This window comes from Plecotus auritus (assembly GCF_963455305.1).
Source record: "Plecotus auritus genome assembly, chromosome: 9".
In the NCBI taxonomy this organism is placed as follows: Eukaryota; Metazoa; Chordata; class Mammalia; order Chiroptera; family Vespertilionidae; genus Plecotus; species Plecotus auritus.
Window position 1 is genome coordinate 87404542 of NC_137783.1, and position 20427 is coordinate 87424968.

The window sequence follows — 20427 nt, forward strand, 5'->3', positions numbered from 1 at the left end:
ACCTTAAGGGAAGTTATTGCTCCTTCTCTGGACACCTACGGTTCTTACTCACTTGGAAAATAATCACATAGTCACTTATTACCTCTCCTCTGTTGCTTACTTAAACTTATTGAATTTTTTAGTTATGGTTTGACATCCCTGCTAGATAGCAAGATCATCAAGAGCAGAGTTGATGTGACATAGATATTTACTTTAGACACAGCACTGACCCACACATGATGGTTGATTACAGGACATTGATTATAACTGATATGTGACTTAATGTACTGCAACTAGTGCTGGGATGCCCAGTTTGTGGGAGTGAAAAAGAAATTGAAAAAATTCTTTAAAAGTTACTAAAATGAACAATTAGAAAAGGAAAAAAAAAACACTAACAAATTAAAAACTGGTCATCTGGGAAAGAAAAACTAGAAATCAAAATAATGTTTGGCCTAATTTAGAGGCTTGGTTCCAAATGACTTTGTCATAAGAATCAACAAGTAATCAATTAATTGAAAAAAAAAAGATTTCTGATTTCCTTTCCTCTTTGAATATTTATTGGACATCACAATTGGTGCAATGCCTAGCACCAACAATGCAAAGATAAATATATTACAATGTCTGTCAGCTCAAAATATAGTGGATGACACAGAAATGTAATTAAAATAGTATTCAAATTCACTCTACCAACAATTCTACAAGTAAAAATTGCCTATTACTTTGCCCCCAGAATTTAAAAAAGAAAAAGCCAGTAACTTTTTCCTCTAGCTTTTGTCAAACTACCTATTTGAGGGTGTGAACAATTTGAGAGACATATGGCATTGTAAGCCCAGAAGCTGTGATAGTCTCACAAGATGCACTGTACATTGCCAACTACTTATGTGATATGTTTGAGCTTCAGATCAGTATCTAGGTTATATTTTTAAAACACATAGCAGATGTGTGTAAAGAGAATCTTGCTTATTATCTCTTGTCATTAGAAATTCTGAAAATCTGCTGATAAATGCTGATTGTTATTGGCCTCCTTCACTGCTCCTGTACTCAAGTGTTGAGGAGCCAACATATTTTATCCTCATAGCTCATTCTCAATATTAGGATTCTCAGCTGTGGGCCAGTAAAAAGGTAACTTGGATATTGGGAAGATTACAAAGTTGGGGTAAATGTAGGTTCAAATCCAAGTGCTACCAGGCCCTTGCTCTAATATGTGATAAGGAATGAGTTATTTAACTTTAATCAGCCTCATCTGTGAGCTATAGATTATAATTCCCATTTCAATGGCCTAGAGTAATAATTGATATAAAAATATTGGTTAATTTCCTCCCTTAATCCATTGCTCATACAATAACTTGAACTCTATTTTCTATCAACTATGAATATATTTGGTATCATTTTCATAACAACAGAACTCAAGGTGGTAAATTTTCTCCAAAGAGGATTGGAAACATTTTCTTTATGGCTGAAATTATTAATTAGATATCTACAATTTTATGTTATTTTCTATGGTAAATCTTTAGTATGTTTTAATAGCTAAAACATCTTTTAAAATCAAGCCTACTATAGAAAAACACAATTTGGAAGAAAAGAAACCTAGGGACTGAGAACTAATGAAAAGGACAATGTATGAAACAGTTTTCTCTAGCAATTAGAGGTGACTGAAAGGAATTTACTACTTTTCATCCCCTTCTCACCCCACGCCTTAGCTCAGGTCCTCAGTCTGTCACTCAGAGGAAGCATCCTACACTTGGGGTTGATTTCTGGTGCCATTGCTAGTTCTAAGTTGGAATCTGGTTCTTCTGCCTATTGTGAATGGGACTTTCAGTAATAAGCTCCTTAAGCTTGCCAGGCCTTAGGATCCCGATCTGCCAAGCAGGAATACTAATTCCTAAGGGTTATTTGGGCTTATATTATGCAAAGTACCTAGTAGTACAGTAGTGTCTAAAACATAAGCTCTTGGCAACTATTTGTTCCTTTCATTAGTTCTTTTACAAAAATTACTAATTCAATTTTATTTCCATTTTAACAACTAGTACATTATCCTTGGCTTCAGGGAAAGACTCCACCAATTCTATGTGTTCCCGAGATACAAGCCCATGAATACATTTGGGGCCAAGTAATCCAGAGACAGTTTATCCACAGAGTGAATTATCAAGGCAGTTTCAAATAAGATCTGATAAACTAAATGTCCATTAGAGGTTCAAAAATATTAGATTGGATGATAGCTATGAAAGCCAACACTAATTTTTAAAAATCAGTAAACAATAATAAAATGCCACTATGTATTTACCTACTTATTAGCAGTTTATAGGTCTGTGAATATGCTATCTTCTGCCAATGTGGAAACTGTTATGCTCACCCACCATGGATTAAGTCTAAAGTCTTCACATTCTTTACCTTAATTACCTTCATTAGTTCTTTAATCTCCTGGCTCTTATCTATTTACAGTATACCTTGAAGAATGGTGTGCATATCTAAGCATTAATCTTTATAATAAGCATAGATTTATAATAAAAATAATCCATCTGTGCTGAGTGTATGCTTAGTGCTGGAAAACAGGAATAATAGCAAAAGAAAAAATAGTTTTTGTCTTGAAAAAGCTTTTTTGTAATCCAATTGCAGACACTGGAAGCCCTTGCAATTTATAAGGACACTGTCCAGAGATTTTACAAGCATATAAAAGATAACACCTATAATATCACACTGCACTAAAAACAAAAAACCTTATTGAATATTTAGTATAACGCAATGTAATTTTCTTTAAGCATCTTGGGTACAGGTATATTTTAATACTGACATATTTCTAGTCGGAATAGTAAGTGTAAACTATTTAGCAATCACAGCTACAGTGCCCTTGCTCTATAGAAGGCCTGCGGGCCACATGCGGCCCGCCGACGACATTTATCCAGCCCGCCAGGTGCAGCTGCCTGTCCTGCTTAGCAGCCAACTCGTCCGGGGCCCGCAGTGCGCATAGGAATTTGTTCATAGTATTTTTTTAAACTATAGTCCGGTCCTCCAATGGTCTGAGGGACAGTGAACTGGCCCCCTGTTTAAAAAGTTTGAGGCCGAAACCGGTTTGGCTCAGTGGATAGAGCGTCGGCCTGCGGACTGAAGGGTCCCAGGTTCGATTCCGGTCAAGGGCATGTACCTTGGTTGCGGGCACATCCCCAGTGGCGGGTGTGCAGGAGGCAGCTGATCGATGTTTCTCTCTCATCGATGTTTCTAGCTCTCTATCCCTCTCCCTTCCTCTCTGTAAAAAATCAATAAAATATATTTTAAAAAAATAAATAAATAAAAAGTTTGAGGACCCCTGCAGTCTATAGGATGACAAATTACTAGTTGGTGGGTACATGACATATACTTAAACTCATAGATCGCACATCTTTATGTAATAAGATTTTTCTGTACACAAATACCCGCTATTAGGGATATCCTTATGTATAAAACTGCTTGAAATTGTTTGAGCTTCCGTCCCACCTTCCTTCTTCCTTTTGTCTTCCTCCTCCTTCCCCTTTTGTGTTTCCTCATTCTTTTTTTCTTTCATTTTGATTGAGAACTTTCTGAAGCAAGATTCTACTTATATTGGAAATAAGGACTAAAAATTTTGTGTGGCTAGTTAAAACAAGATGTTTTTCATTAATCATCAGAAACTACAGAAAAAATAAAGAACTCATTTCACCCATTAAACTATTCTATCGTATAAACAAAAGACATGTTACACTGAATAAGTATGCAGTTTTTCTAAAATTCAAATTCTTACCAAAATTTTGTTTTAATTTTTTTGATAATTTATTCTTATAAGTACTATATTAAAATGTTTATATAATATTAGACATGTAAGTTTACCTTAATTTTTACTCATTTAACTAACATGAACCTCTTTATTTATGTTGTATTATTTGGTGTATGTTTAAAAATACAGATTCTGAGTAATTAACAATAAAATATGTGGCCTAAATTTATGGCTAGCACCGATATAAGCACTCATTTTTAATGATTTGACAAAACAATGAGGCCAGAAAGGTTGCCTCAGAAGCTTGGTTCATCTTTTGAGTCTAACTACTGAATATTTAAAACACTCCCATAATTCTTTAGAAAAGAAAGTGAACCCGAGGAAAGACTATGTTTTTAGTACTGTGTGAATATTGACCACTTAGATTTAAAGGGTCAGCCTCTACTTCTTCCAACATTCGAATTCAGGTTCCAGAGCTTCCCAGAGGATCATTCTGAGAGGAGATTTTAAGTACAAACCATGGATACAGTGGAACCTTTATGCATCATGCTATCTGTAGCAACTGCCAGTCAGGTGAAAATGTTAGCCAAGATTTTTTCTATATTTTACAGAGTTTGATGGGTGATGAGCAAAAGCCCTCCTGTCAAACACAATAGTTTTAAAAGTACAAAAGTTGAGTGAACCTATAATAAGCAAGGTATTTCTGGATGTGAAATAGGGCACTGCTCATAAATGCCCCATGCAGTAGACATCCAGGGCAAATCAGGACAGGAAACCAGCCTGACCATGGGCTACAGCAAAAGACCACATTCTTCTAAGATACCTTCCCAAAGTGTCAGAAATATATGCCAAAGCTAGCTCAGTTTTTCTTTCTAGTCAACAACCTTAATTATTTTCTATCAAAATGATGCATGCTCTGGGAAGGTTTGACTGCACCCAGCTGGCCTATAGTGCACACCTAATTGTGCATGACAAGGAGAGCCCACAGTTATTGCTTAGCAGCATATCCTCTCACCAGAAGGCACACAAATAATATTGAGGAAAAGCAATTGTTTCTACTCTTTATTTAGCAACATTTGCTGCCGCCTATGAATCAAGTATCTGGGGTGTGGAGGGGAGCAAGTAGAGTAGTGCCCATAGGAGCTTCTGTCCCAGACTGTAAATCTAATTCTTATTCAGGTGTGGAGCATTCTTCATGATACAGATTTTGGACTTTTCCAAAATAGCCTTAAAAGGAGCAGTCATGCCCTAACCAGTGTGGCTCAGCGGACAGAGCATCGGCCTGTGGACTGAGGGGTCCCAGGTTCGATTCCAGTCAAGGGCATGTACCTTGGTTGCTGGCACATCCTCAGTGGGGGGTGTGCAGGAGGCAGCTGATCAATGTTTCTCTCTCATCGATGTTTCTGACTCTCTCTCCCTCTCCCTTCCTCTCTGTAAAAAGTCAATAAAATCTATTAAAAAAAAAAGTAACAGTCACTCATTGCATTTGTGTGTGTGTGTGTGTGTGTGTGTGTGTGTGTGTGTGTGTGTGGTTTTGAGTAGCAAAGTACTAGGTGAACACTTGTCTTTAGGTATCAGATTTTTATCTGTGAAGATTTCATCCAAATATAATATCCATGGCCTAAAAATAACCAAACCAGGGCTAGTGCTTCAATCTTACAAATTTCTAAATTACTTCATGTATCTTTCTTCTAGGTTGCTGTCCCCTGTTTAGCCTTTAAGGTACAAATCCTCTGGAAGCTTTTCCTAAATCCCTGGAGAATGCAGTAGACTGTACTCCCATAATCTTTTGCACATGCCTTTATCACAGCAGATAGTATGCTCAGCTTCAAGGTGGAGTTTGCTTTTCATCTAACCAATGGACCATGAATTTCTTCAAAGCTCTGTTGCTAGCAGTAATAGGCACTTAATAAACAATGATTAGATCAGTGAATGAATGAATAAAATGTGCATAGTCAATTTGGTTGGAGCACTGAATTCTTAAAGGTGTTGGTAGAGATAAAGAAAAAAGCAGATTGAATTCAGATATCAATATTTTAAAACTAGAGGCCTGGTGCATGAAAATTCATGCACTGGGGAGGGGTCCCTCAACCCAGCCTGCCCTCTCACAGTCCAGGAGCCCTCAGGGGATGTTTTACTGAAAGCTTAGGCCCGCTCCCCAGAGGGAGCAGGCCTAAGCCGCAGTCTGGCCTCCCTCTGTGGGAGGTGACCAGGCCGATCAGGGGAAAGCACCATCACCCTGCTGTTGCTGCCACTGCTGATCACTGCAGCTGCTGGCCCTCCTCGGCCCTTGTAGTCACCGCAGCTGGCAGCCACTGCGGCTTTGTTCGGAAGGATGTCCGGAAGGACGTCTGACTTAACTGGTCCAATTACCATATTACTTACCCTTTTATTAATATAGATACTTTTTAAGAGTCCCTGTGAAGAACATTAAGCTCTTTAGGATAACTGATCTTGAGATACAGTGACAGTCATAGTTGCTTGGCAGATTCAGCTGAATATGCAATTTGAACAATAATTTTATATTGGAAGCATATGTATTTGCTTATATCACTACTAGAGGCCTGGTGCACAAAATCTGTGCACTGGGGTGGGGGGGTGTCCCTCGGCCCGGCCTGTGCCTCTCGCAGTCCAGGACCCCTCGGGGGATGTCCACCTGCCGGCTTAGGCCTGGTTCCCACAGGGTAGCCTGGGTTCTGGCTGAGCGGCGCTCCCCCTGTGGGAGCGCACTGACAACCAGGGGGCAGCTCCTGCATTGAGCATCTGCCTCCTGGTGGTAGTGCGCATCATAGCGACCAGTCATTCTGGCCGTTCCACCATAAGAGTCGCTTAGGCTTTCATTATATAGATTCTGGATTATTCTATTCCTCTCATTTTTAGTGTCCTCACCTGAGACATAGAATTATACCACTTACCTATTATGTATAATGTTTATTATAAAAATATGAAAAATAGATACAATTTGTGATCCTTAGATTTTTTAAGAGGAAATTGTAAATATTTTTAAAGTAGGCTTTCCCAATTATTACACACACCAGGTTGGTTCTTTGGAATTTCTGGACAATATAAACACTTGCAGGCTGCAAAGGCTAGCTATGATACAGATGTATGAATTGTCAGCAAAGTTTTTTTTTGTAAAGGACAAGAGAGTAGACATTTTGGGACTTTGCATTATCTCCTCTCTGTCCCAAGTACTCAATTTTGTTCTAGCAGTGCAAAAATGACATATAGTTTGTAAGTAAGCAAATTAATGTGCTGTGTTCTGATAAAATTTTATTTTATACAAAGACAGCTGAGCAGGATATAGTTTATAGGTAATACATTGTTACTCCTGACAATTGTTACTCAGGCCAAGGGTAAGAATAAATTAATAAACATTCTTAACCTTCCCAGACATTGGCTTTGGTGCCAGGAAAACATCTCATTTTTGTAAACTCTCTTTGCTATACAAAGAACCTGATAATTCCCATTCCTTTTTATTTTAAACTAGGGGCCTGGTGCACGAAATTCGTGCACTGGGGGTGGAGGGGTCCCTCAGCCCAAACTGCCCCCTCTCACATACTGGGAGCCCGCAGGGGATGTCCTACTGACGGCTTAGGCACGCGCTCCCCACGGAGAGCATGCCTAAGCCACAGTCTGGCCTCCCTTTGTGGGAGGCGACCGGGCTGATCAGGGGAAGGCACCAGCCCCATCACCCCACTGCTGCAGCCACTGCCAGTCACCACAGCCACCAAGGTGTTTTCATCAACACGGACTCCAGTCCCTTCACCATGAAAAAATGACAACTTTCTTTAGGCATTTTCAAGATTTGTCTTTCATAGGATATGACATTTCTTTCTTTATTTTTATTTTTATCCTCACCTGAGGATATGTTTCCATTGACTTTTAGAGAATGTGGAAGAGAAAGGGAAAGACAGAGAGAAACATCAAAGTGAGAGGAAATCTTTGATGGGTTGCCTCTTGCATGAGCCCTGACCTGGGCCCGGCCAGGGAGGAGCTTGCAACCTAGGTACATGCCCTTGATCAGAATTGAACCCAGACCCTGCGGTCGGCAGGCCAAGGCATTATCCACTGAGCCAAACCGACTAGGGCAGGATATGACATTTCTCAGCCCTCCAGCAGTGGACCTTCGTTTTTTTCTCCAGAAGTGTGGTGGAAAAACCCTAGATCACCTTTTTAGATTCTTATTACCCAAGTTACTAAGAATATTACCAGTGGCAAACAGGAAGCTTAACCAATGAGCAGTCAGAAAAAGTGTTTCCTCCATAGTTCACACCAATTGCTGGCTGGGCCCTGCCCAGGCCTAAAGCCTCCGGCCAAAGCTTTAGGCCTGGGCAGGGGACTCCCATCTCCCTCCAATTGCTGGCTCCGCCTCTGCCCCCTCAGCTCTGATTGCAGTCTTGGCCCTGCCCAGGAGTCCCCTGGCTCAGGCCCTTCCCAGGCTGCTCAGGGCCCACACGGGGCCTACCTCAGAGTGACCTGGATGCCAGGATGTTCCCAGGACCCAGGCGCTGGGCGCCTATGTATGCAAATTAACTGCCATCTTTGTTGGGTTAATTTGTATACTCACTCTGATTGGCTATGGATGTAGCGGAGGTATGGTCAATGCACATGTTTGTCTATTATTAGGTAAGATCATTTCTCGATGTACAGTAATCTTACATGGTGCTTTATCACACCAAAGAAGTATTATTATAAATTAAATCTTGGTTTTTATGTCTAGAAAACAATATTTAGTTCAAAGTAATTTGCATTTTTAGTTAGAGTCTTGAGACTAGAACATCATGCTTTGCTGAGAACACTTACTGTATACTTGTAATTGTCCACGAAAGGAATTTTTTCCACGTGAATTTTCAGCTCTGCACTCATATATGCCTGCATCATCCAGCTGTACATTGGGTATTTCCAGCACTGCCTGAGATTTCCGCAGCCGTGCCTTGCTAGGGATATAGCCATTAACCTTCATCCATGTAATTGTTGGAACTGGGCTACGATAAGGAGCAAAAATATCATTAATATACTTCCCACTATTAGGGACATAGATTCTGTTATCTGGTAATTTAAGCACTTAATAGGCTGAGTGCAATAAAGTGTAATCACAATTAAGGACCATGTGCTGGTTGACATATTTCACTTCCCATGCCGATTGTCTGATAAGTAGTTAGATGCCAAAGAAGAGAGTTCCCTTTCTTTCATATTTCAGGAAAGCAATTCATAGATAATACATATACCTGTTAATACATTATACTTTGTTTTTAAAACTGTTGTAAAATTATTTAAAAGTGATTTGGTGAAATTACAAAATAATTAATACTTATAGCAAGGGATTGAAAAAGAGTTTGAGCTAAGTGGATTAAGAATCCTGTTGGCCCCCACTCCTGCAAATATCTTCCTTCTGCAGCGACAAATACAGTTTGCATGTAATCTCTCACCTGTTCTGTATGATGAACATACTTACACATATGATGATATTTTTGTTTTATTTAAACATGTAACTCATATGCTTGATGTTTATTATTTTGATTAAAAGATCAAATCCAAGATCAACTTAGGACTTATTCTGGTTAATAGCTGCATATTATTCCATTGTATTGACATATCAGAATTTAATCAGCCATTCCCTATAGTTAAACATTCAGCATAGTCCCAGTTTTGATTTGTTTTCTTTTTTTTGCCACTAAGAAACAATATTACTACAAACAACATTGCACATATATCATGCACTATTGCTTTTATTTTCTGCAGCAGAGATTCACAAAAGTGGAATTGATGGATCAAAGGGCATGTACATTTTTCATTTTAATAAGTACTGCCAGATTGTTTTTCAATAATATAGTGGCAGTTTCCACACCTATCCGTTATATATGAGACTGTTTTCCCATATCCTTGCCACCATTTTATGTGATTAATTGTTTAATTTTTGTCAGTATTGAAAGGTAAAAAATGGCATTTGATACTTTAATTAATATTTCTCTGAACTCTAGGAAGGTTGAACATCTCTTTTTAATTTATTGTCCATTTGCATATGCTTTTCTGAGATGTTTGCTTATGTTACTTTTCTAATTTTTCTTTCATTTTCTGTTTCCCTGTTTGTATTGTTTAAATTAATTTCTAAGAGTGTTTTGAGTATTAGAATAACGAGTATTAGAATTTTCTCAGAAAAATTCTGTGATACAATTCTATAAATATTTTTAGGAGAAATAAACACCTGTAGTTTTCTTCATGACTTCTGAATTTTTGTGTTTTTTTTAAATAAAATTACCTATAAACCCAAGTTTGTGTCCATATTTTCTGCAGTATTCCTAGAAATATTTTAAGTTATTTTTATACAGTTGGATCTTTGATCCATCTGGACAATATTCATGTTTTGGGTGTGAGACAGTGAATGCAACTATTTATTTCTGTATCGTTAACACGCCCTTCCCCACAATATTTGAAAGGTTGTGTTTGTCATATAATTGGTTCTCACATACTTGACTCTGTTTCAGGCTTTTCAGTTCTGTTCTGCTGATTTATTTATTACTATCTATATTTAATGACCTTTCTGGTCTGGACCTACTCTACTTTTTCAGTTTGATTTCTCACTACTTCCTTCCATATTTCCTGACCCAGAAACACATCTCTGTGTGTTTCCAATCATATCCGTTAAAATCCTACTGATCCCTTGAGACCCGTCCTAAATGCCCCCTCTTCAGCAGTCTTTCCTTATTTGTGCAGTCTGCTGGATTTTTTTTTTTTTTTTTTTTTTTTTTTTGCTTTGTGTATTCTGTTGCATCTCTTGTAACATTCTACCATAAATTATATACTAAGGATAGGATGTTTTCGACAAATTTTCTTTATAGGAACAATAGGAATGTTCACTGTTATAAACAATGCTATGATAAAGACCATGTGTGTTTTTGAACATCTTTCTGACTTATTCCTTAGGAATAAAACAGAAGTGAAATTGCTGGATTCGGGTTGATAGTTTTTGCTTGTTTGTTTAGGTACATATAGACAACATGCAGGAAGACTGAACCTTGCCTTTTTTTTTTTTTTTTTGTAATAACGCTTAAGTTGGCATGGCATATCATTCTTTTAATATATATGAAAAATGATTTATGATTTTTTAAAATTGATTTTTAGAGATAGAGGGAATGAAAGAGAGAAAAAACATGGATATGACAGCCTCCTGCATGCCCCCCACTGGGGATCAAGCCCATAACCTGCGCATGTGGGGCACCTGGAATAGAACCAGCAACCTTTCAGTGTAGGGGACCACCCCCAACCACCTGAGCCATACCAGCCAGGGCGTGATATTTTAATTTAGGATTTTTGTGTCACTATTCAAAGGTGAGATTGTATGCAGTTTATTAGGTTTTTTGGTGTGTGAGTGTGTGTGTGTGTGAGTGTGTGTGTGTGTGTGTGTGTGTGTGTGTGTGTGTGTGTGTGTGTTAGTGAGCTGGTGGTTTGTTCACAGGCTAGCTTTGACAAATTATGTATCACAGTGATGGATGATAGCTTGGGAAACATGCCAGGATACTTCCATCTCCTATTTTGATAGCTTAAATAGTAGAGAAATTATATGTTCTTTAGAATACTGATAGGACTCTCACAAAAAGTCATCTGGGTCTGCTACTATCAATAAAGTTAGGGTGTTTTTTTGTTTGTTTGTTTACAAGTATTTTCAATTTCTTCTTTTTACTTTAATTATGTTGTGTTCAAATATCTGCTGCATCGATGTTGGCAATTCATATTTCCCTAGAAAATCAACTATTTCATCTATGATTTCTGTGTTTTATAAATAGTAACTGTTTAAATCTATTTCCTTCTTATTTTATTTTCTTTTTTTAGAAATGCATGTTGCTTAGGAGCACTGGCCTTCAGTAATACAATTAAGATTTGAGTGCAATTTGGACACAAAGATGCTGTGTAACCTTAGGAAAGTTATCTAAGTTCTATAAATTTTGTTTAACGAATATATTTTAGAAATTAAAAAGAGCAAATATGTTATTTCATATTTACATACATTTGTTTAAAAAATTCCTGCTCTTTATTTCTTTTTGAAAATTGGAGTTTTCAGATAGTGTTAGCTTTCTTTCAGCCTACATAAGTTTTTTTTTTCCACAGAATACGCTTCTTTTCTATTAAAGTATAATTGGTATACAATATTATATTAGTTTCAGGTATACAACAGAGTGATTCAACATTTATATATCTTACGATGTGCTTACCACACTAAGTGTAGTAATCATCTATCACTGTGCAAAGTTGTCACATGTAATTGAATATATTCTTCTTCACCTTTTCACTCATCCCTCAATGCACCTCCTCTCTGGCAACCATCAGTTTGTTGTTTCTATGAATCTGTTTTTGTTTTGCTTATTTGCATTTATTTTTTAAATTAAACATATAAGTGAAATTATGTGATATTTGTGTTTCTCTGTCTACTGTATTTCATTTAGCATAATACCCTCTAGGTTCATCCATATCAAAAATGGCAAGATTTTGTTCTTTTTTATTGCTGAGTAATAATCCATTATATATACATACAAACCACATCTTCTTTATCCATTCCTCTATCTATGGAGACCTAGGTTGCTTCCATATCTTGGCTATTGTAAATAATGCAGCAAAACAGAGGGGTGCAAATATCTTTAACATTACTGTTTTTATTTTATCCAGATAAGTACCCAAAAGTGGAATTGCGGGGTTGTATGATAGATCTATTCTTAGTTTTTGAAGAATCTCTAAACAGTTAACATTTCTTATAGTGCTGTCTACTAAAATAAATTATTCAGGTTTTTATTGTTTGACAATATCTTTATTTTGCTTTCATGTTTGGAGAATATTTTCACTGGATTAAAACCCCTAGGCAGACTACTCTTTAAAGATTTTCTCCTTTTTGTCATTGTTTTTCAGCAATTAGATTATTATGTACCTTGATGCATTTTATTTTTGTTTATCCTGCTTATGTTTCATTAAGGTTGGACATCGATGGAGTTATATTTTTCAATAATGTGATAATTTGAGGGCTTAATCTTCAGGGCTGTGTTTTGTATTTGTTTTTTCTTGCCTGCTCACCAGCCCCGCACCACTGCCTACCATTCGCCATTTGGTCAATTTGCATATTATGCTTTTTTTATAGGATTTTAACAATAGGTGAATTTTTTTTCTGGCATGCGGCAAATTTACTTGTAGTTCAGCTTAATTCTTGTGAGGCTTGTTTATAATCTTTGTCAGGGTGGATTCAGAATAGCCTTTATTTTACAACTAGTTTAACCCTAGTCTTAAAGCCTGGTCTTTTTAAGGGTCTCTATTAAATGATCCATTTGTTCAATGAGATTCTATCCCTCTGATTGGTTGGAGTTTGAATTTGTTCTGTGTGCAATATCCAGTATTTTTTAAGATCCTGGGTGTTTTTTCCTTCCCTAGTAGTATTTCATAGGGTGTGAAGTCTTGCTCCATGCACTCACAACTTACTATTTGGTCATGGACTGAATGAAATCCCAGTACAGATTTCAGGAAGTCATTATCTGTGTAGCTCCCCTTTCTCTTATTCTGCCCTGTAAGTTTCAGTCCCCTCACCCTCCTGGCTATTGCTACTCTGTCTTTTCAGCTCAGTGATTCTGTCCTGCTCTCCTGGGGTTCCTCCTCCCTGGGTCGGTTTGGAGTGAACGCCTCCTGGCGGAAATCTGTACCGATGGCAAACTTCACGTTGTTTGTCTTCATTTTCTGAGGGATGCATTCCTGCACTGTCTATTATCCAGTAAGTAAAATAATTGTTCCTTATGTTTTTTTCAGGTTTATAGCTGTTTAGAATTGATGCCTAGTGTGATACCAGTTATTTTGCCATGCTTGGTAATAGCAGTCAAAAGTTGCTTTAATAAGGAAAAAATAAGTCTGGTAACAATAATATCCCATTAACAAAAGAATGGATAAATACGTTTTATGTATTTACACATTAGATTCATTAGGTAAAATAAATAAATTACAACTACCTTTAACACCATGGAAAAATATTAGAAACAAAAGTTGATTGAGCATAAGTAAGTGGCAAATGACTAAGTATATTATAATATGATTTTAGCAATGTTCAAAATCAAGCAAAAAGAGTATAATTTTAGAGACATATCTATATATCATAAGATAATTCTATTCACACAAATCAAGAATGATAACCACATACTTTAGACTGTGTGTTCCTCTTGGGAGAAGACAGGCAGAATGGGTGAAGACCACAAAAATGATTTCAAAATGTTACTCTTGGTTCTGTTTTGACTCGTACATTAGTTGCTGTGTTCTTCTTTATTAATGGTATATTACCATAAAAATGAATAGACCAAAAATGCTTGATGTTTTCATTCTTCACTCATGTATTATCAGAGATAATTGCCATCCTTCTCCAAATGTAAATGTGGGTGAATAAATAAACCTTTTTAACATCTACATTTATTTTATATTTATTTTTTCATCATCAGGTTTTATGCTCATTACTAGAGACCTCATACACGAATTCATGCACTGATGGGGTCCCTCAACCTGGCAGGCGATCAGGGCCAATTGGGGCATCTCGCCCAGTCCCTATTAGGGCCAGTCAGTGGGGGGAGGGACCAATGGGAGGTTGGCCAGCCACTGGAGGTTGGCTGTGGGAGCGCACTGACCACCAGGGGGCAGCTCCTGCATTGAGCGTCTGCCACCTGGTGGTCAGTGTGTGTCATAGTGACTGGTCATTCAGTGGCTCAATCATTCAGTTGCTTAGGCTTTTATATATATAGATTTGCTTATGTGATGGCATCTCTAGTAGAGCTTTGCTTTTTAAATAAATATGTATATCTAAAATAATTTATGTAAAATCATCCATATTTTTCACTGACCTATATAGTAATAATTGTTTTCAGTTCTATTCTGGAGGGCAAATGATTGACAATTTACATTAAATTTCTTAATCCCTACATTCTCTACTAGTTATTTAATTTACACATAAATAATTTAATGCAGTGGAGAAGTGCCATTAGCAAGAAATCTTAAGGCTTTGGTATGAAAATGATCACTTCTTGATATTGCTTTCTTACATCTACATTTCTATAGTCCCCCCTCCCAAGTAAAATACAGAATTATTGAACTAAATACTTATTTTGCATAGCTTCTTTTTATTATCTCCCTAATAATGCCATCATTTCTACCTTAGTTTGTGCTTTTGGACTTACTAAATTGAATTACAGCTAATCCTTAATTATGTACTTAAGAACATGTTACCTCAAATAGTCATGGCCAAAGTTAAAATTATCCAACATGTTTAATACCTTAATTTTTAGCAATATATCCATTTATTTCCTGATTCCTGCTTGAAGCATTTTAAACTACTTTATTTATTTCACTATTATAAAATGATAATTCCTATGTATCTCCTCATGCAATCTACCAGGATAAGGAACCCAGTATGAATAAGAAAAAGAACTGTACTAGCGAAGCCAAGACTGAGGAATAGGATGAGCAGATTCAGAATAGGAGAATGCAAAGAGCATGAGAAAGCACTTCTGGTAGCAGAAAGAGAAAATTCCATTTTGATAGCATAAGAAGAAAGGAGACCTAGCAAGGAAAAAAAATCAAGAGAACTTTAGTAGGAAGAGTGATTACGGTCAAGTGTCAGGGTGAGCAGTCTTAAATTACGTTCAACTCTTCCAAAAAATTTTTTCTGAGTCGTCACTGTATGCTAGAACTGTATTAAAAGTGAGAATCAATAAAATGAATATTATAATTTCTTAATGAATTTATGACCTAAAATTACAAAGATAAAAAAATGAACCAAATGGTTTAAATACAGAAAGAAGATAGCAGTAAATAGGACATAGTCAAGAAGACTGTTTATGTTAGACTGGGAGGTGAGGGAATCCAGCCCAGAAGAGATGAGGAAAATTTATCCTGACAGTGAAAGTATGTTCTTGGCAGTAAAATCCATGTGCATGCACACAGTATAGTATGAGATAACACAATAGATTGGTAGAACTTTGCACAGCTTGGCATGCCACATGCATGATGTGTGCAGGAAAGTTCATGGAAAGTGCGTATTTTCTTTTCAAAAACAAAGAGATCTTTCAAATTATAAAAGTTTTAATGCTGTTTATTTCCTTTTTCCTTTCTTTCTTCTATCCTCATGATTAGCATCCTAAATTTTTTTACTTTAAGTATCTAGAAGCTTTGGAATGTGAAAATGTTGAAAAGCATTGATGGAGTGGCTGAAAATGCATTAGTAAAGATTTCTGTGTGCAATGATGTACAAAACTCATTATTAAATGAAATAGTGATCTGAGTCTACTGCTAATTTTTTACAGGCATTTGGTATCCCATTTTCATTGATGTTTCTATGACAACTTAGGGAAAATAATAATTTTTGCTGCTTTCAAATGACTTACTTGTAATCAAGGATGATTCATTCATTGTTTTTGTAGTCAGTTGGGACTTTTAAAAAAATCTAAGATTAGGATCAGATTTTAGTTTGCTTAAATTTATTTAAAGCCAATTTCTTTCCAGTAACAATTGGCAAGTGGGATTGTTGCTTAAAAGGGGGACTGATTTTAAGTACAGCAAAAAGGGTGAATAGAAATGTCAGCTTTGCTAGGAAGGCATAGCAGAGTTCTATTTATCCTTATTTTAGTCTATTGAAATTATATCTGTACAACTACACATTTGATTTTCATGTAGAATAAGCAATGCAACTTACAGAATTTATAAAGAAACCTTTTCCTAGCTAATGCTATACTGAGAATGGTGCTATTCATTTGGTTCAAAAATATCTCTGTTAATGACAGTAAAAGCTTCTGTGAGGCCACATTGAAATTCTGACACAAGCTTTTTGTTATGCACTGTTGAAGTGACAGGATAAAAAGTGCCTCCAAATGTAGTTCAAGAAAGTAAGAAAAGTGTTGGATGAACTTTGGCCATTGTTGAAGTCATTAAAGGTATTTTTTAAAGATCATTTTTATACACATAATAAGGTAATGTGTAGGATCTGTCAAGGCAGACAGACCACTTAGCTGTAAAGATTTAATGATTTCAAAGGAAAGTACTCCCAAACTGCAAATCACCATTCATACACAAATTGTAGGTCTGTCTAATGGAGAGTCCTATTTTCCTTGCATAAGTCACTAGTGAGATATGAATTTTACATCTGATGTGAAAATATATACAGTTATGACTCCTTTGTGACTTGCACACACACGAAAAAGGAAACACTGTATATGTTTGATAGAAACTAAAAGAACCAAGTTTTATAACTTTTCTCTAAGAAAGCATAAAAAGCCATCATAAAAAAAGCTATTGAGACAAATGTATTTTTTTTTTGTTTATGATCCTATATCTCAAAATACATACATAAATAGTTAGATTGGTAGGTGATTAGATAGGTGATAGATAAAAAATCAACCATTAATGTGTGTGATCACTGCTGGCTACATAATATACAAAATTTTGAAGGCAAAAGCTTTATTTGTAAACATTCGGAAACTTTCCAGGGGAGTGAGCATGATACCTGGGTCTTTCTTGAGATGGTCCTGCCCTAGAGGCAAGAGACCACTGTTTCAGCCACTACATAGTTGGACTTATTGGCACTTAGGGAGAAAAAAATGAACTGCATAAATAACTTAAGTATATTTTAGATCTCTCTGCTTTCTGATTATTAACTAATGTATTAACTCATAGCCTTGCCATGGTATTATTTCAACTTAGATATGAAGAATCACAGCTCAGAATATATAATTCCACCCCCTTTTAATTATCTTAGGGAAGAATCAAATGTAGGTAAAGAATCTTGGTAGTTTCTGTGAGACTATTTTCATTACTGAGTATGATATTAGTTGTGGACTTTTAAGATATGGCCTTTATTATGTTAAGATAATATCCCTCTATTCTTAGTTTGTTCAGAGTTTTTATCATAAAAAAGATATTGAATTTTGTCATGTTATTTTTCAATGAGATATCATGAGGTTTTAATTCTTCATTTTGTTCATGAAGTGCATCACAGTAATTCATTTTCATATGTTGGACCACCCTAGCATCCCAAAGATGAATCTCATTGCTTAAGGGGTATATCCTTTTAATATACTGTTCAATATAATTTGCTCACATTGTATTGCTGATTTTTGCATCTATCTTCATCAGGGATATTGGCCTGTTGGTTTTCTTTTCTTGTTATGTCTTTGCCTGGCTTTGGTCTCAGATAATGCTGGCCTCATAAAATGAGTTTGGAAGTGTTCTTTCCTCTTCAATTTTTTGAAAGAATTTGAGGAGGATTTGCATTGATTCTTCTTTAAATAGTTGGTAAAATTAACTACTGAAGCCATCAGGTCCTGAGCTTTTCTTTGTTTGGAGGTTATTGATTACTAATTCAATCTCCTTACTAGTTATATATCTGTTCAGATATTCTATTTCTTCATTATGCAGTCTCTATAGGCTGTATGTTTTTAAAAATGCTGAATGTTCCATTTCTTCTGAGTTATTAATTTTTTTAATGTATAATTGTTCAGAGTAGTCTCTAATGATCCTTTTATTTCTTTATCATCAGTTGTAATGTTTTCTTTTTTAGTTATGATTTTATTCATTTTAATTTCTTCTTAGTGTAGCTCTTGGTTTGTCAATTTTATCTTTTCAAAAAGTCAACTCAGTTTTGTTGATATTTTTCTGTTTTTCTTTCTTTTTTTTTAAAGAGAGAGGAAGAGAGAAGGAAAGAGGTTGCCACCTGCACATACCCTGACCACACCCTGACAGGGAATGAAACCTGAGATCTGAGTATGTGCCCTGACCAGGAATTGATCCCCCTACCTTTCGGTTACTGGACAATGCTCCAAACAAGTGAGCCACAGCACCAGAGCCTGTTGTTTTTCTATTCTGTTTCATTTGTACCTACTCTAATGTTAATTGCCTTCTTTCTAATTTTGGATTTAGTTTGTTCTTTTTCTAGTTTTTAGGCATAAAATTAGGATATTTATTTAAGAGCTTTCTTCTTTTTTATTTTTATTTTTTAAAGTTGCCATTTATCATCATAACTTTCATCTTATTACTCCTTTCACTGCATCTCATAAGTTGTCATATTTTGTATTTTTGTTGTCATTTGTTTGAAGATACCTTCAAAGTTCTCTTTTGATTTTTTTCTTAGACTCGGTTGTTTTTGATGTGTTGGTTAATTTTCACATATTTGTGAATTTTCTGGTTTTCTACCTATTATTCTAGTTTCATTCCATTGTGGTTGAAAATTATAATTGGTACTAGAGGCCCAGTGCACGAAATTCATACACAGGTAGGGTCCCTAGCGGCTGCCAGCTGCCGGACAGGCCCTCCCTTCCCCCAGTGGCTGCCTGCCACTGTCTGGGGCCTCCCTTCCCACAGTTGGCTGGCTGGCCCTACCCCCTGGTCGAACTCCCAGTTGAACTCCCAGTTGAACTTTGGGTTGAGGGGACAATTTGCATATTAGGCTTTTATTATATAGGACTAGAGGCCCGGTGCACAAAATTCGTGAACAGGGGTGTGTCCCTCAGCCCAGCCTGTACCTTCTCCAATCTGAGACCCCTCGAGGCATGTCCGACTGCCTGTTTAGGCCTGATCCTGGTTGGGCCTAAGTGGGCAGTCGGACATCCCTCTCACAATCCAGGACTGCTGGCTCCCAACTGCTCACCTGCCTGCCTGACTGCCCCTAACTTCTTCTGCCTGCCAGCCTGATCACCCCCTAACCACTCCCCTGCCAGCCTAATCGACGCCTAACTGCTCCCCTGCTGGCCCGATTGCCCCCAACTGTCCTCCCCTGCAGGCCTGGTCCCTCCCAACTACCCTCCCCTGCTGGCCTGATTGCCCACAGCTGCCCTCCCCTGCAGGTCTGGTCCTTCCCAACTGCCCTCCTCTGCCGGCCATCTTGTGGTGGCCATCTTGTGTCCACATGAGGGCGGCCATCTTTGACCACATGGGGCAGCTATCTTGTGTGTTGGAGTGATGGTCAATTTGCATATTACTCTTTTATTTAATAGGATTATTTCAGTCTTTTAATATTTGTTAAGAATCATTTTTTGAACGAACATGTGACATCTCCTAGAGAATATTCCATACATGTTTAATAAGAATGTATATTCTTTTGCTGTTGGATAGACTGTCCTGTGTAATAGGACTGTTATATCAATTTGATCTGAAGTGTTCAAGTCTGCTGTTTCATTGTTGATTGTCTATCTGAATGTTCTATCAATTGCAAAAGTGGGGTACTGTAATCTATTATTATTGCACTAGGGGCCTGGTGCATGAAATTCGCACACTGGGGAGGGGTCCTTCAGCCCAGCCTGCCCCCTCTTACATACTGGGAGCCCTCAGGGGATGTCCTACTGATGGCTTAGGCCTGCTCCCCAGTGGGAGCAGACCTAAGCCACAGTCTTGCCTCCCTTTGCGGGAGGTGACCAGGCTGATCAGGGAAAGACACCAGCCCTATCACCCTGCTGCTGCAGCCACTGCCAGTCACCGCAGCCGCCAAGGTATTTTCATCAACATGGTCTCCAGTCCCTTCACCATGAAAAAATGACAACTTTCTTTAAGCATTTTCAAGATGTGTCTTTCATAGGATATGAGGATATGTTTCCATTGATTTTTTTCTCCTTCCCTCTGATCCCAGGCTCAGTCCCTGCCCAAGCCTAAAGCCTCCACCCAGGCTTTAGGCTTAGGAAGGGGGACCCCCGGCACCTCTGATTGCAGGCTTGGCCCCTTCCCAA

General features: G+C 37.3%; 1 protein-coding gene across 1 annotated transcript in view; it reads right to left on the reverse strand.

Annotated features, from left to right (window-relative positions):
* Positions 1-20427, reverse strand: part of CNTN5 (contactin 5) — a 1155131-nt gene that overhangs the window by 257669 nt on the left and 877035 nt on the right. Inside the window, exon 10 of the mRNA XM_080642588.1 lies at positions 8513-8694. Within this exon, the coding sequence (XP_080498714.1) occupies positions 8513-8694 (182 nt within the window). The remainder of the gene's footprint in view (positions 1-8512; positions 8695-20427) is intronic.